Here is a 14,952-nt window from a genome sequence, read left to right on the forward strand (position 1 = left end):
CAGGACCAGCCTTCCATCCGAGAGGTGACAGGCCTGGCTGGATTCTCTGCTGTGCCAGCAGAGCTCTCCCCATGCTGCAGATGTATGTGTAGAAGTAATGGCTTCAAAGAGCACAGCCCAGTCCAGCCAAGTCCCTGTGGACAGGGGCCACCCCAGAGTGTCCCCTTGGGGCCTGAGGTAGCCCTGCAGGCTCCCTGCCCTTCCCTCTAGGGTCCTTGCAATGACTTACTCTCCGTCTGGGATACTTAAAAAAGGAGCCCCCTCTTTGGGGTCACATTAATTCAGTCTTCTCCAAAACACAAGGTCTCCTAACCCCCAGCCCTATCCTCTTCCTTATCTCAGGATCCCCCCACCACCCGGCTAGCTGGGGCCAGCATTGGTTCAAACTTCCCACATCCCTATTCCTCTTTTTCCCCAGAAGCCCCACCCCCATCCCATCTCTTCCCACTAAGCCCTGCCCCCTGCTCCTCCACTTCCTCCGATGCTCTGCCTCCCAGCCAGGCCAGACTCGGGCCATGGTAAGAGCTGCCCCAGGAACACAGGTTGCTGTGGGGAACCCTGGACTCTCCACTTTCCCTGAGTTGTACATCCTGGATGGGGGCGTAAAAGGTGGAGGGTCTGTCTGGGGCTCCTTACAGTGGCTCTGGCTCTCTGGGCAGCTCGTACCGCAGCCTGGCTCTCGCTACCAGCCTGGAGAAATGGCAGAGGGAGGGACCTCATGGGAAGAGGATCCAGCATGGAATAGGTGGCTGTGTTTTTTGTTTCCCTGTGTCCAGCCCTGGAGACGAGTGATGAACTGACCCTTCACTTCACAAATGCCCTGATTATCCTCTCACGAAGGTGTTTGCTTTTCACGCTGTACACGATTGGATTGATCAGGGGCGGGACCAGCAGGTAGAAATAGCCCAGGACCACTTGAAGCAAATGAGAAGAGCTATTCCCGAATCTGTGTGTCACGGCCAGGCCAATGTCTGGTATGTAGAAGACCAGGACGGCGCAGAGATGGGAGACGCAGGTGTTCAGGGCCCTCAGGCACTCCACTTGGGACGCGATGCTCAGCACTGTTTTGAGGATCATCACATAAGAGAGGAAGATGAGCAGCGAGTCCAACCCCACTGTTAAGAGTGTAGTACACAAGCCATAGATGCTGTTGACTGTGATATCCGAACAAGCCATCTTCATGACCTCCTGGTGCACGCAGTACGAATGGGAGAGGACATTGTCTCGACAGTATCGAAACCGTTTCAGGAGAAAGGGGAGTGGGAATATAACGGCCACCCCTCTTAGCATAAACGCCAGTCCCATCTTGGCTATTCTCTGGGGAGTTAAGATGGCAGCATATCTCAGCGGGTTACAGATTGCAATGAAGCGGTCAAAGGCCATCAACAAGAGCACAGAGGATTCAAATTTTGCAAGTGAGTGGATGAAGAAGAGCTGGGCAAAACAGGCATCCAGGCTGATCTCCCTAGAGTTAAAGAAGTATATACCCAGTATCGTTGGCATGGTGACTATCGATAAGCCAAGGTCTGTGACAGCCAACATGGAAAGGAAAATGTACATGGGCTCATGGAGGCTTGGATCTGTTTTTATAATGAACAGAATGACTGAATTTCCTACTATCGAAATAACATACATTAAGCAGAAGGGGACAGAGATCCAAAGATGGACGTCTTCCTGCCCAGGTATCCCAGTGAGAAGGAACACTGCAGAGTTGAATTTGGTGTCATTGACAGCTGACATAATATACTGGGCAGGTCCGAGGAGTTCTTAACTTTCCTTCCTGAAAGGAAAAAGAACAGGAAACTAGATAATACTTAGCGAGACATCTTTCTGCTCTCAGCACAAGTCTAGAGTCTAGAGACTCCCAGAAGCTCAGTGAAGATCAGCAAAAACATACCCTTGGATCCAAGGATAGGAAGACAGGCACTGCCAGACTGGATCAGACCTGCAGTCCATCTAGCCCAATATCCAGTGGCCAATTCCAGATGCTGCAGAGGAAGGTAGAAGAAGCCCTGCAATAGGCAGCTATGAATAACCTGCTCCCAAGGAAAGCTTCCCCCTGACACCCACTAGTTAGACATATTTTGTGTGAATCAAGAAAGTGTATAGCCCTTCCAAGACTCTTTTTTTAAAAATCCTCATGACTGTAATTTTCTGGTTACCCATATAAACATCCTATCACTCTTTGAATCCTGCTAAGTTGTGGGCCCCTTTGATATCTTGTTGCTGGGAGTGTCGCAGGCTACGCAAGCACTGTGTGATTTTACAATTGTGACCTGCACACAGACACCCTTTCTGGCTCTTAACTTCTGAGTGTGGCCCATTGTACCATGACAGGTGTATAAACACATGGCAAGTGCATAGTGAAAACAGTCATTATATTTTTCTGTCCTGCACTGAAGCTATTTATAAATGTGCTTCATTGCCTCATTATATATATTCTTTATTTGCTCCACTCCTGTGAGTTCGAATTATGCCACTGCCTGTTTGCAGTACATGGGATAAATTCTCAGGTCCAGGTTCTTAATTCAATAAAAATTGACTTCCACTGCATTATTCCAGATTTACATGTGGAATTTTGATCAGAATGGGCAGGTGCTTGGGGCGGCCATTACAAAGGGGCGGCTCTCCGTCCGCTATTGGGGCAGCCCGTCTGGGTCTTCGGCAGGAATTCGGCGGCGGGTCCGTCAGTCCCTCTCTTCCTCTTTGAGCTGCCGCCAAACTGCCGCCGAAGAATGGAGCGGCGCGATTGAGCTGCTGCCGAAGTGCCGCCGATCGGCTTTTTTTTTTCCCCACTAATTGGGGTGGCAGAAAATCTGGAGCCGGCCCTGAGAACCAGGCTCTATTAATTTTCCCTTAACTAAGGTTCCCGGTGATACACTCTGACCCCAAGAATCCCTTCAGGAGGAGCTGAAGTGCTTGGCCTGGCCACTGTAGCCTGACTCCAGAGAGTTTGATCATCCTACAAGCTTCCCGTCATCCTCACAGGACCTGCATCCTGTCCCCGTGCAAATGTCTGTAAATATTTTTTGGTAAGTTACAAGTTAAAACAGACAGTTACTTCAGCTGGGCAGAGGAGGGGATGGTGTCACAAGTGGGTGAATATGCAAATACTACGTTTACACTAATATCCAGTTGAGTGTGCATATTCCTCAGCCATGCTCCTGTAAGAGAAGATGGCATACATTACATACAACCACTATTACACTCGTCTTTCAGCTGTACTCTTTGCTTAAACACAGACCAGCAGTTCTGTTCTCTCGGGACTTTTTGGAAAGTCTTGTACAAGTCTTGCAGAGTGATTGAATGCACGACCCTGAATATAAGTGTTAGAAACAAATTCTGGTCGGTTACCAGGAGACAGTATCACACAACTGTTCACTGAACAAAGAGTTAATAGCACAAACCCATTGCACACAGTATGTGGAATACTTTTGACATACTTTCTAACATAAAAAACATTAAGCAGTAAAGAGGGCAGAAATGTTGAAGCCCTCAGCCAGTCAGGAAACAGAAATAAGCCCTACCAGATCTTTTCCCCAGAGCAACGCGGCTCTGAATTCCTGTGTTCACAATCGATCCAGAGAATAAAAACTTTGAAAATGCATTTGTTGATAAAATTTCCAGCAGCAAATAAAACCTGAGGTGATTTGGGAACTAGTCACAGATATTCTGTGGAGTCTCATCACGCTCAGCCCCTGGCAGGATTGTGTCCAGATCACACGGCACCTCTAGAAATGGGACTCCTTGAGAAACCTTGACTTGGGGCATCAGGGTTTTAACATTTTGAGGTCGCTTTCAATCTAAGTCGTCTCTGTTGCTTGAACAGCCCACTGTGGAGAATGGGCAAATGTAAGGGAGGGGTTCCCAAGCTACCTAATGCTGCCTGCCATCCAGCCCTGTCACTGAGTCACCCCGACAGCCCAGCTGAGTCCTCTGCCGCTGCACAGAACATCTGCAAAAAACCCAGCTTCCAGCCTTTACCCTTCTCTTTGTGTTTTAAAGATAATGAAACCTGCTAACGTACCCAATTCCTGCTAGAAGAGGAGCCGCTGACACCAGAGGTCTTCACGGTAAAGGACAAGGAGTCATCAGAGATATTGTACAGGCAGCAGGCAGTATCTGTTCAGACAGGGAGGCAACTGCCTTTATGAAGCATGTCTGCACAGTCCCTTGGGGGCTACTTGGCCATCAGGGAACCTCAGCTGCTTGGCTCAGTGTGCACCAGCTCTAACCCTGTGACAGCCAATGGCAAACTGCAAGAGGCTAAATCACAGGGGATGTGGGGTGATGCTACCCAACTGTACTGCGGCGCCAGCCCTGCTGCAGGCTCTCTTCCTGGAATCCGGGCGTCTCATCATTGTTTCTATGGTTCTGATTAGTCACAGGGCTACCTCGGGGGCGGCTGAGTTGTAATGATGATGCTGTCACAGCTGTGAGCTTTCCATCATAAAATTAATAAATAAGTAAATTAACAATAATAATAATAAACATAGGACCAGATTTCTCACTGGCAGCCCCCTGTCCTGCATTACAAACCCATAATGCGGGCCAGGGAAGGGAGATCCTACGAGGCTCCTTACAGGGAAATTTCCCTTGGATCATTCCAGTAAGGGAGGTCCCTTCCCTTCTCCCTGAGGAATAAACAGTGGGCCACAGGATATAGGGAACCCCAAAGTTATGCACAGATCTCAGTGATCCCTGGTAGCTAGACCCACCCACCCACAATCTTTGCGCTTCCGCAACTGGTCTAGTACCATCTCCAGCTCCCTGCTAGCACAGGTTCATCACAGATGTGCTACCAGGGCCTGTCACAGGAGACGCTGCCTGCAGGATCTGCTGAAGGGGTGTTGTACAGGGTGGCGGGGGCTGCACAGAGATGGGAAGTCTGGTTAGAGTAGCTGATGGGCACAATACCCAGCCACAGACTGGTCAGGAGGTTTCAACATTTCCATACCCAGAGTGCAGCCAGAGACTCCGTCAGTGCCACCTTCATTTACGTTATGAGGCAGATGAAAAGCCTCCAATTTCTCTTGGGGATCCAGGCAGCTGGGCATCATCATGGCAGCTGAGTTTTCAGAGAAAAATTATCTGTTTTCTATGAAAACTCACCCCAAAAAATGGATGAAAAGGAAACATTTTAGTTTGTGTCAAAATTTTTCAGGGGGCAGGGGAAGCTCTCCCTTCTAGCATAGCTCTAGGTCAGATCATGAGCCTGTCTCCCTTGTGCTACAGGACCACACCCCTAGGTGGCAGCACTAGCCCGCCATCAGCCTCCTATACTGAGCAGACCTTGGATGTCTGCTAGGGTGGCTACACCAGCTCTATAACCAGAGGGAGGCTGTGGAAATGGCCTGTCTGCAGCAGCCCATCCATCAGTGGAACAATTAATGAACATAAGAATGGCCACATTTGGTCGTTCTAGACTAGTGTCCTGTCTTCTGACAGTGGCCCATGCAGATACTTCAGAGGGAATGAACAAAGTAGGGCAATTATTGAGTTATCCATCCCGTTTGCTTCCAGCTGTCTGAGGTTTAGAGACACCCAGAGCATGGGGCTGCATCCCTGACCAGTAGCCAATAATGGAGCTATCCTTCAGGAATTTATTTAGTTCTTTTTTTGGACCAGTTATACTTTTGGCCTTCACGACACCCTTTGGCAATGAGTCATATGGCAGTGGTTCCATACCCCTAAACATTTTTGTCGCCCTTCTCTGTAGTTCTTCAAATTCAAACACAGACAGACAGACATAACAGTGCTCCGAGGGTCTCCTCCTCTTGCTCAGGCATGAGACATGCACACAGCGGCTAAGCAAGGCCTTGCACATTCTTAACAGAAAGGGGCGTGACCCAAGCCCAGCTCCAAATGCCTGCTGCTAGTTCACTATGGGACCCAAACAACCCCCTCCCCTAGATCCAGCTACCCCCAAACTCGGTGATGATGGAAATCTGGATGCAGAGTGTGAGGTCTATCTCCAGTGCTAGAGCAGCTCTCACTGCTCATGGAGGGGGTGAGAGTCAGGATCGGAGCGAGGGGCAGTCCAGTAGGGCTCTGTTCAGCCAGGCAACGCTCTCCAGATCCTTCTCTCTGAAGGCACGTCCCAATTCCCCCTCTGACTGCCGAGCTGCAGGAGGGGCCCAGAACTCCCTCGTCAAAGGGGGCTGTGCTAGTGACAGGCCTCATCACCAGGGGGTGATGGGAAGAGTTCAGGTTCTCCACTCAGTGCCCCAAATTGTCCCTATAGGGCACACAGAGCTGAAATCTCTCTACGGCACTTAGCTCTGGGTACAATTACTGTAGTATCCGAGCACCTTTCAATCTGTAACATGTTATCAGTACCACACCCCGTGCGGCAGGGCCGTGCTACTAACACCACTGGGCAGATCCCCAGGCCAGAAGCCACCATTGTGATCCTTTAGTCCAGCCCCCTGTATAGCACAGGCCAGAGACCTGCCCCCAAAATAACTCCTAGAGCAGAGCTGTTAGAACAACCTCCTGCCTTGATTTAACAATTGTCAGCGATGGAGAATCTACCAGAGCCCTTGGTAAATTGTTCCAGTGGTTAATTACCCTCGTTGTTAAAAAAAATTACATCTTAGTTGCAGTTTGAATTTGTCTAGCTTCAACTTCCAGCCATTGGATCCTGTTATAACTTTCTCTGATAGACTGAAGAGCCCATTGTTTAATGATTGTTTCTCATGCAGGTACTTACAGACTGTGATCAAGTCACCCCTTCCCCTTCTCTTTGTTAAGCTAAACAGACTGAGCACCATGAGTCTCTCACTAGGAGGCAGATTTTCTAATCCTTTCCTCATTCTCTGGGCTCTCTGGACCCCTCTCTAATATATCATCATCCTTCTTGAACTGGAGATACCAGAACTGGACAGAGATCCCAGCAGTGCTCACACCAGGGCCAAATAACAAAGGTAAAATAACCCCTCTGTCCCTACTCGAGATTCCCCTCTTTGTTCATCCTGGGTTGCACTCACTTTTTCATCTATAGCACCACACTGGGAGCTCGTGTTCAGCTGATTATGACCCCCCAAGTCTTTTTCAGAGTCACTGACTCAGTTCCACATTCGGTAAGAATGGCCTGCGTGTCTTGCTCCTAGATGTACACCTCTACATTGAGCCGTATTAAAACACATGTTGCTTATGGCATGGAGGGACTAAGTGAGTTGCCCAAGGTCACAGAAGAAATCAGTGGAAGAGCCTAGAACTGAAGCCGGTTTTTCTGAATCTCAGGCCAGCACCTTAACCCCTGAACCATCCTTTCTCTCTGGGGGTAGTGGTTGGAGAGGGAGCAGCTGGCAGCTCAGCATGCTGAGATTACCAGGAACTCAGGGAATTAAATTCCTGTGACAACACTAAACAGGAGCCCAAGAACAATTCCTTTTCCCAGACGATAACGCTGAGTCGTGCTTTCTCCTGAATCTGTTCAGGGACAAATCCAACGGCCAGGGCATGGAGCAGGGCCACAGTGAACAAGCAACTCCACATGAGCTCCCAGTGTGACTCAAAATGGGCTAATGTGACCCATAAAGACATAGGCCTGGAAGGCACCTCCTGGGTCCATGATTCTAGTTCCCTGCTGTCATAGGAGACCCCGGCATATCGACCGGTGCATCAGCTTGTGTCAGCAGGATCTGGGTGAGTTCTCCCCTGACAGCAGGCTGGGATGGGGAGAGACTTCAGGAGCAAACTGTATTTACATAAACACACCTACTCTGCCTAGGTATCCAGCCCATAGCCTGGGGTTGCTCAAAGTGATCAGCTTTGGCTGGTGCTGTGTTACAAATGACTGCAGTACTGAATGCAGGGGTAGTGAGTCCCTCTGAGATAAAAGAAACTCACTAAGCTAGAGGCTAGAATGACAGAGCCCTATGAAAGGGAGAAGGGTGGAGACAGTTTTAACCTAAGGGACCCCAGTCTGATTTAACTTGTTCCTGTCCAGTGTTCAAAGATAGAGAGGCTGATTTAAGCCATAGGTTAAATTCCATAGTTCTTAGTTCTGCAGTTTGATATTTGATTTCCTTTAGAACTTCTGGGTGAATCCCATCTGTTCCTGGTGACTTATTCCTGTTTAATTTTTCAGTTTGTTCCAAAACCTCCTCTATTGACACCTCAGTGTGAGACAGTTCCTCAGATTTGTCACTTAAAAAGAATGGCTCCAGTGTTGGAATCTCCCTCACATCCTCCACAGAGAAGACCAATGCAAAGAATTCATTTAGCCTCTCCGCAACAGCCTCATCTTCTTTGAGTGCTCCTTTAGCACCTCAATTGTCCAGTGGCTCCACTGATTGTTTGGCAGGCTGACCGCTTCTGATGTACTTTTTAAAAAATTGTCCCCATTTGTTCTTGTGCCAGCACTGTCCTTTAGCTTCAGGAGCTCGTCTCCCCCCTTGGTTTTTACTCCCCTGATGTATTTATAGAGCAATCTGATCCATGCTCAGCGTGCCTTGTCTTAGGCTAAACCAGCCAAGCTCCTTCAGTCTTCCCATAAGCCAGGCCCTCCATTGCCCTGACCATCCTAGCAGCCCTTCTCTGCAGCCTGAATTCTTCTTTCTAGCATAGCAGTGACCAGAATTTTACACATTTTGCCAGAGGAGGTCTCACCAGTACCTGGTATAGTGATATTAATGATTCCCTATCTTGTCTAACACATTCTAGGACCTCATGTGCCTTGTTCACAGCCGCATCACATCAGTGACTCACAGTCATCCTGGGACTGACTAATACACCCAGGTCTTTCTTCTCCTCTCTTGTTTCCAACATACTCTGGGCTGTATAAACAGGGGCATAATGACTAGAACTAGGGAGGTGATCTCACATCTGTGCATGGCATTGTTGAGACCAATGCTGGAATACTGCATCCAGGTCCGGTGCCTAGATTGAAAAATTGGAGTGGGTGCAGAAAAGAGCCACAAAAATGACTGAAGGGCTGGAGAAAATGCTGGACAGTGACAGACTTCAAGGGCTGAGTCCGCTTAGCTTATTAAAAGGAAGGCTGAGAGCTGACTTGATGACAGTGTACAAGCACCTTCACAGGGACAAAATACCAGCTACTAACGGGATCTTTTCTCAAGCATGGAAGAGCCAATGGCTTGAAACTGAAACCAGACAATCTAAATTTGGACCTGAGGCACACGTTTTTAACAGCGAGGATGACTAACCACTGAAACAAACTCCCAAGGGAGGTGGTGGATTCTCCTGCTATCTCCAAACCAAGACTGGATGCCTTCCTGGAAGATATCCTTTAGATGAACACAAGTTATGAGTTAGTCAAATAAGGTCATTGGGTTCAATACAGGGGTAAATGGATGAAATTCTGCAGCCTGTGATAATAGAGGAGGTCAGGCTAGATTCTCAAACTTTTTGATTGTGCCCTCACTTCTTTGCGTCTGTAAGAGTGTATGCCCCCCCCCCCCACACACACACCACCACACAAATGAATATACTGATACATGCGGGGGCGGGGCTTCACTTGAATCAGTTGTGCTTTTTTTCCTGTGGCATGAATGATCCAACGATCCACTGTAATAAGAGCAAAACAAAACTGCGATTGTGGCCCCTGCTTACAATGAAATGTGCACACCGTGCCGTAGCCAACGGATTCACATACAGATGGCACCAACTTTGTATCATGCTGTGCAAACTTAACAGAAATCCATCAACATGCACAGCGCCACCTAGAGTCAAACACACAGCGCCGTCAGAGGACTGGATGTGTCTGGAGAAATCAGCTTTGCTACTTATTCACTTTTGTGGGTAAAATGTTCACAGTCTGGTTTTTACCCTAAAGCTTCTCATGCTCCCCCCCCCCCACCGGAATACATTCTGCACATCCCAGGGGGGCCCACCCCTCAGTGTGAGAACCTCTGGAGTAAATGATCTAATGGCTCTTTCTGGCCTTAATTCTATGACTCTATGAATCATTGTCTTGAGTGGATCGTTATGTTGGATCCAACTTGAACAAATTGCTCCTCTGAACTCTGATGGGCACTCAAGGGTAGATGCTGGCCAACAAGAACCTGGATTGTCACAGTAAAACTAGGATAAATGGTCTCTTTATCCTCTAAACCAGGTCCTTTCCTGTTTTGGGGGGAATCTCACAATTGTCCCACTCTTCCAGCTGGGAACAACCCCCCATCTCTATAAAACGCTGATCACCAAACAGGTCTGACTGGACACCTCAATCCATTCCCTTACCAGAGCCTGTACAGTCACCCCCAGGCTCCTTAAAACTAGTAGGTTTATTAGCAAACAGTACAAAGCATTGGAGAAAATGGTTATAAAATATCAGGCAGCTGTCACAGGTCTACACTCATCTATCTCATGTATCACTATGAGCTAAGTTAGACAGGTTTTGCTCTGGAGATAGAGAACTAGAACTGGCCCAACTTACATTATTTTGGGAAGCCAAAGAGCTCTTGGGACACAGCACAGCTCTCCTGTGTCCCTGAGATCATTGTATCATCTGTTTGCCCCTTTCTTGTGGAAGCAGCCTGTGCTGAAACCGGTGTGAGCCTGGGCCAGTCACCATAATGTTCAGCCATCTCCATGTTACAGGGCCAACCTGTGAAACTGACCTTTGCCCTCAGACTGCTGCCACAGACACCAAGGTGCTGGAGTCACAGGGCTTCCCTCAAGCCAGCTGTCCCAGGAAGCTTTGATAAGAAGCCTTTTATAGACAAATGTCAGAAGTATTGTGCTTTGGAACCCGGACACAGCCCTGAGCTTAGGGTCTCATAGTATCTGAGCACCTTGAATGTCTTTATCCTCCTGCCACTGCTGTGAGACAGGGCCAGGCTATTATTCACCTGTGCAGAGGCTCAGAAACAGACAATAGCTTGTCCATGGTCACACAGGTTAGGGAATCAAACCCAGCTGTCCTGAGTCACAGAGCAGTGCCCAGACCACAGGACCAGCCTTCCAGCCATCCGAGCGGTGACAGGCCTGGCTGGATTCTCTGCTGTACCAGCAGAGCTCCCCCCTGCGGTGCAGAGAGTGGGGATGGCCAAGAGCCAGTGACAGGGGTTTGATTCTCTGGCCTGTTCTCCCCCTGCCCCAGCGGAGTTCAGAGCTGCCTGGGGGCTGGGCTGACTCCGCCCATTAGCAACGGCTTCCAAGAGCACAGCCCAGTCCAGCCAAGTCCCTGTGGACAGGGGCCACCCCAGAGTGTCCCCTTGGGGCCTGAGGTGGCCCTGCAGGCGCCCTGCCCTTCCCTCTACGGTCCTTGCCTTGACTTACTCTCTGTCCGGGATACTTTAAAAAGGAGCCTCCTCTTTGGGGTCACATTAATTCAGTCTTCTCCAAAACACAAGGTCTCCTAACCCCCAGCCCTATCCTCTTCCTTAACTCAGGAGCCCCCCACCACCCGGCGAGCTGGGGCCAGCATTGGTTCAATCTTCCCACAACCCTATTCCTCTTTTTCCCCTGAAGCCCCGCCCCCATCCCATCTCTTCCCACTAAGCCCTGCCCCCTGCTCCTCCACTTCCTCTCATGCTCCGCCTTCCAGCCAGGCCAGACTCGGGCCATGGTAAGAGCTGCCCCAGGAGCACAGGTTGCTGTGGGGAACCCTGGACTCTCCACTTTCCCTGAGTTGTACATCCTGGATGGGGGCGTAAAAGGTGGAGGGTCTGGGGCTCCTCACAGTAGCTCTGGCTCTCTGGGCAGCTCATACCACAGCCTGGCTCTCACTACCAGCCTGGAGAAATGGCAGAGGGAGGGACCTCGTGGGAAGAGGATCCAGCATGGAATAGGTGGCTGTGTTTTTTGTTTCTCTGTGTCCAGCCCTGGAGATGAGTGATGAACTGACCCTTCACTTCACAAATGCCCTGATTATCCTCTCACGAAGGTGTTTGCTTTTCACGCTGTACACGATTGGATTGATCAGGGGTGGGACCAGCAGGTAGAAATAGCCCAGGACCATTTGAAGCAAATGAGAAGAGCTATTCCCGAATCTGTGTGTCACGGCCAGGCCAATGTCTGGTATGTAGAAGACCAGGACGGCGCAGAGGTGGGAGATACAGGTGTTCAGGACCCTCAGGCACTCCACTTGGGATGCGATGCTCAGCACTATTTTGAGGATCATTATGTAAGAGAGGAAGATGAGCAGCAAGTCCAACCCCACTGTTAAGAGTGTAGCACACAAGCCATAGATGCTGCTGACTGTGATATCTGAACAAGCCATCTTCATGACCTCCTGGTGTATGCAGTAGGAATGGGAGAGGACATTGTCTCGACAATATCGATACCGTTTCAGGAGAATGGGGAGTGGGAGTATTACGGCCACTGATCTTAGAACAGCCACCAGTCCCATCTTGGCTATTCTCAGTGGAGTTAGGATGGAGGCATATCTCAGTGGGTTACAGATGGCAATGAAGCGGTCAAAGGCCATCAGCAAGAGGAAGGAGGATTCAATTTTTGAAAGTAAATGGATGAAGAACAGCTGGGCAAAACAGGCATCGATGCTGATCTCCCTAGAGTTAAACAAGTATATGCCCAGTATCGTCGGCATGGTGACTATCAATAAGCCAAGGTCTGTGACTGCCAACATGGAAAGGAAAATGTACATGGGCTCATGGAGGCTTGGATCTGTTTTTATAATGAACAGAATGACTGAATTTCCTACTATCGAAATAACATACATTAAGCAGAAGGGGATAGAGATCCAAAGATAGACGTGTTCCTGCCCAGGTATCCCAGTGAGAAGGAACATTGCAGAGTTGAATTTGGTGTCATTGACAGCTGACATAATGTACTGGGCAGGTCCGAGGAGTTCTGAACTTTCCTTCCTGAAAGGAAAAAGAACAGGAGACTAGATAATTCTTAGCAAGACATCTTTCTGCTCTCAGCACAAGTCTAGAGACTCCCAGAAGCTCAGTGAAGATCTGCAAAAACATACCCTTGGATCCGAGGATAGGAAGATGGGCACTGCCAGACTGGATCAGACCTGCAGTCCATCTAGCCCAATATCCAGTGGCCAATTCCAGATGCTGCAGAGGAAGGTGGAAGAAGCCCTGCAATAGGCAGCTATGAATAACCTGCTCCCAAAGAAAATTTCCCCCTGACACCCACTAGTTAGACATATTTTGTGTGAATCAAGAAAGTGTATAGCCCTTCCAAGACTCTTTTTTTTTAAATCCTCATGACTGTAATTTTCTGGTTACCCATATAAACATCCTATCACTCTTTGAATCCTGCTCAGCTCTTGGCCCCTTTGATATCTTGTTTCTGGGAGTGCCGCAAGCTACACAAGCACTGTGTGATTTTACAATTGTGACCTTCACACAGACACCCTTTCTGGCTCTTAACTTCTGAGCGTGGCCCATTGTACCATGACAGGTGTATAAACACATGGCAAGTGCATAGTGAAAACAGTCATTATATTTTTCTGTCCTGCACTGAAGCTATTTATAAATGTGTTTCATTGCCTTATTATATATATTCTTTATTTGCTCCACTCCTGTGAGTTCGAATTATGCCACTGCCTGTTTGCAGTACATGGGATAAATTCTCAGGTCCAGGTTCTTAATTAAATAAAAATTGACTTCCACTGCATTACTCCAGATTTACATGTGGAATTTTGATCAGAACCAGCAGGTGCTTGGGGCGGCCATTACAAAGGGGCGGCTCTCCGTCCGCTATTGGGGTGGCCCGTCCGGGTCTTTGGCTGGAATTCGGCGGCGTGTCCGTCAGTCCCTCTCTTCCTCTTTGAGCTGCCTCCGAAGTGCCGCTGAAGAGGAAGAGAGGGAGCGAAGGACCCGCCGCCAAACTGCCGCCGAAGAATGGAGCGGCGCGATTGAGCTGCTGCCGAAGTGCCGCCGATCGGCTTTTATTTTTTTTCCTCCACTTGGGGTGGCAGAAAATCTGGAGCCGGCCCTGAGAACCAGGCTCTATTAATTTTCCTTTAACTAAGGTTCCCGGTGGTACACTCTGACCCCAAGAATCCTTTCATGAGAAGCTGAAGTGCTTGGCCTGGCCACTGTAGCCTGACTCCAGAGAGTTTGATCATCCTACAAGCTTCCCGTCATCCTCACAGGACCTGCATCCTGTCCCCATGCAAATGTCTGTAGATATTTTTTGGTAAGTTACAAGTTAAAACAGACAGTTACTTCACTGGGCAGAGGAGGGGATGGTGTCACAAGTGGGTGAATATGCAAACACCAGGTTTACACTAATATCCAGTTGAGTGTGCATATACTTCAGCCATGCTCCTGTAAGAGAAGATGGCATAAATTACATACAACCACTATTACACGCGCTTTTCAGCTGTAGTCTTTGCTTAAACACAGACCAGCAGTTCTGGTCTCTCAGGACTTTTTGGAAAGTCTTGCACAAGCCTTACAGAGTTATTGAGTGCTTGACTTTGAATATAAGTGTTAGAAACAACTTCTGGTCAGTTACCAGGAGACAGTATCACACAACTGTTCACTGAACAAAGAGTTAATAGCACACAGTATGTGGAATACTTTTGACATACTTTCTAAAGAAAAAAACATTAAGCAGTAAAGAGGGCAGAAATGTTGAAGCCCTCAGACAGTCAGGAAACAGAAATATACCCTATCAGATCTTTTCCCCAGAGAAATGCGGCTCTCAATTCCTGTGTTCACAGTCGATCCAGAGAATAAAAACTTTGAAAATGCATTTGTTGATAAAATTTCCAGCAGCAAATAAACCTGGGGTGATTTGGGAACTAGTCACAGATATTCTGTGGGGTCTCATCTCGCTCAGCCCCTGGCAGGATTGTGTTCAGATCACACGGCACCTCTAGAAATGGGACTCCTTGAGAAACCTTGACTTGGGGCATCAGGGTTTTAACATTTTGAGGTCGCTTTCAATCTAAGACGTCTCTGTTGCTTGAACAGCCCACCGTGGAGAATGGGCAAATGTAAGGGAGGGGTTCCCAAGCTACCTAATGCTGCCTGCCCTCCAGCCCTGTCACTGAGT

The 14,952-nt window shown here is 48.6% G+C and overlaps 2 protein-coding genes across 2 annotated transcripts; both read right to left on the reverse strand.

Moving 5' to 3' along the window:
- Positions 1-804: 804 nt before the first annotated feature.
- On the reverse strand, positions 805-1,740 carry LOC120379522 (olfactory receptor 51G2-like). Its single transcript, XM_039497171.1, has one exon. The coding sequence runs from the start codon at positions 1,738-1,740 to the stop codon at positions 805-807; it is 936 nt and encodes a 311-aa protein (XP_039353105.1).
- Positions 1,741-11,821: 10,081 nt separating this feature from the next.
- LOC120395813 (olfactory receptor 51G2-like) lies at positions 11,822-12,757 on the reverse strand. The gene has a single exon (XM_039520540.1). The coding sequence runs from the start codon at positions 12,755-12,757 to the stop codon at positions 11,822-11,824; it is 936 nt and encodes a 311-aa protein (XP_039376474.1).
- Positions 12,758-14,952: the final 2,195 nt, after the last annotated feature.

This window comes from Mauremys reevesii, linkage group 1, assembly GCF_016161935.1.
Source record: "Mauremys reevesii isolate NIE-2019 linkage group 1, ASM1616193v1, whole genome shotgun sequence".
Taxonomy (NCBI): Eukaryota; Metazoa; Chordata; order Testudines; family Geoemydidae; genus Mauremys; species Mauremys reevesii.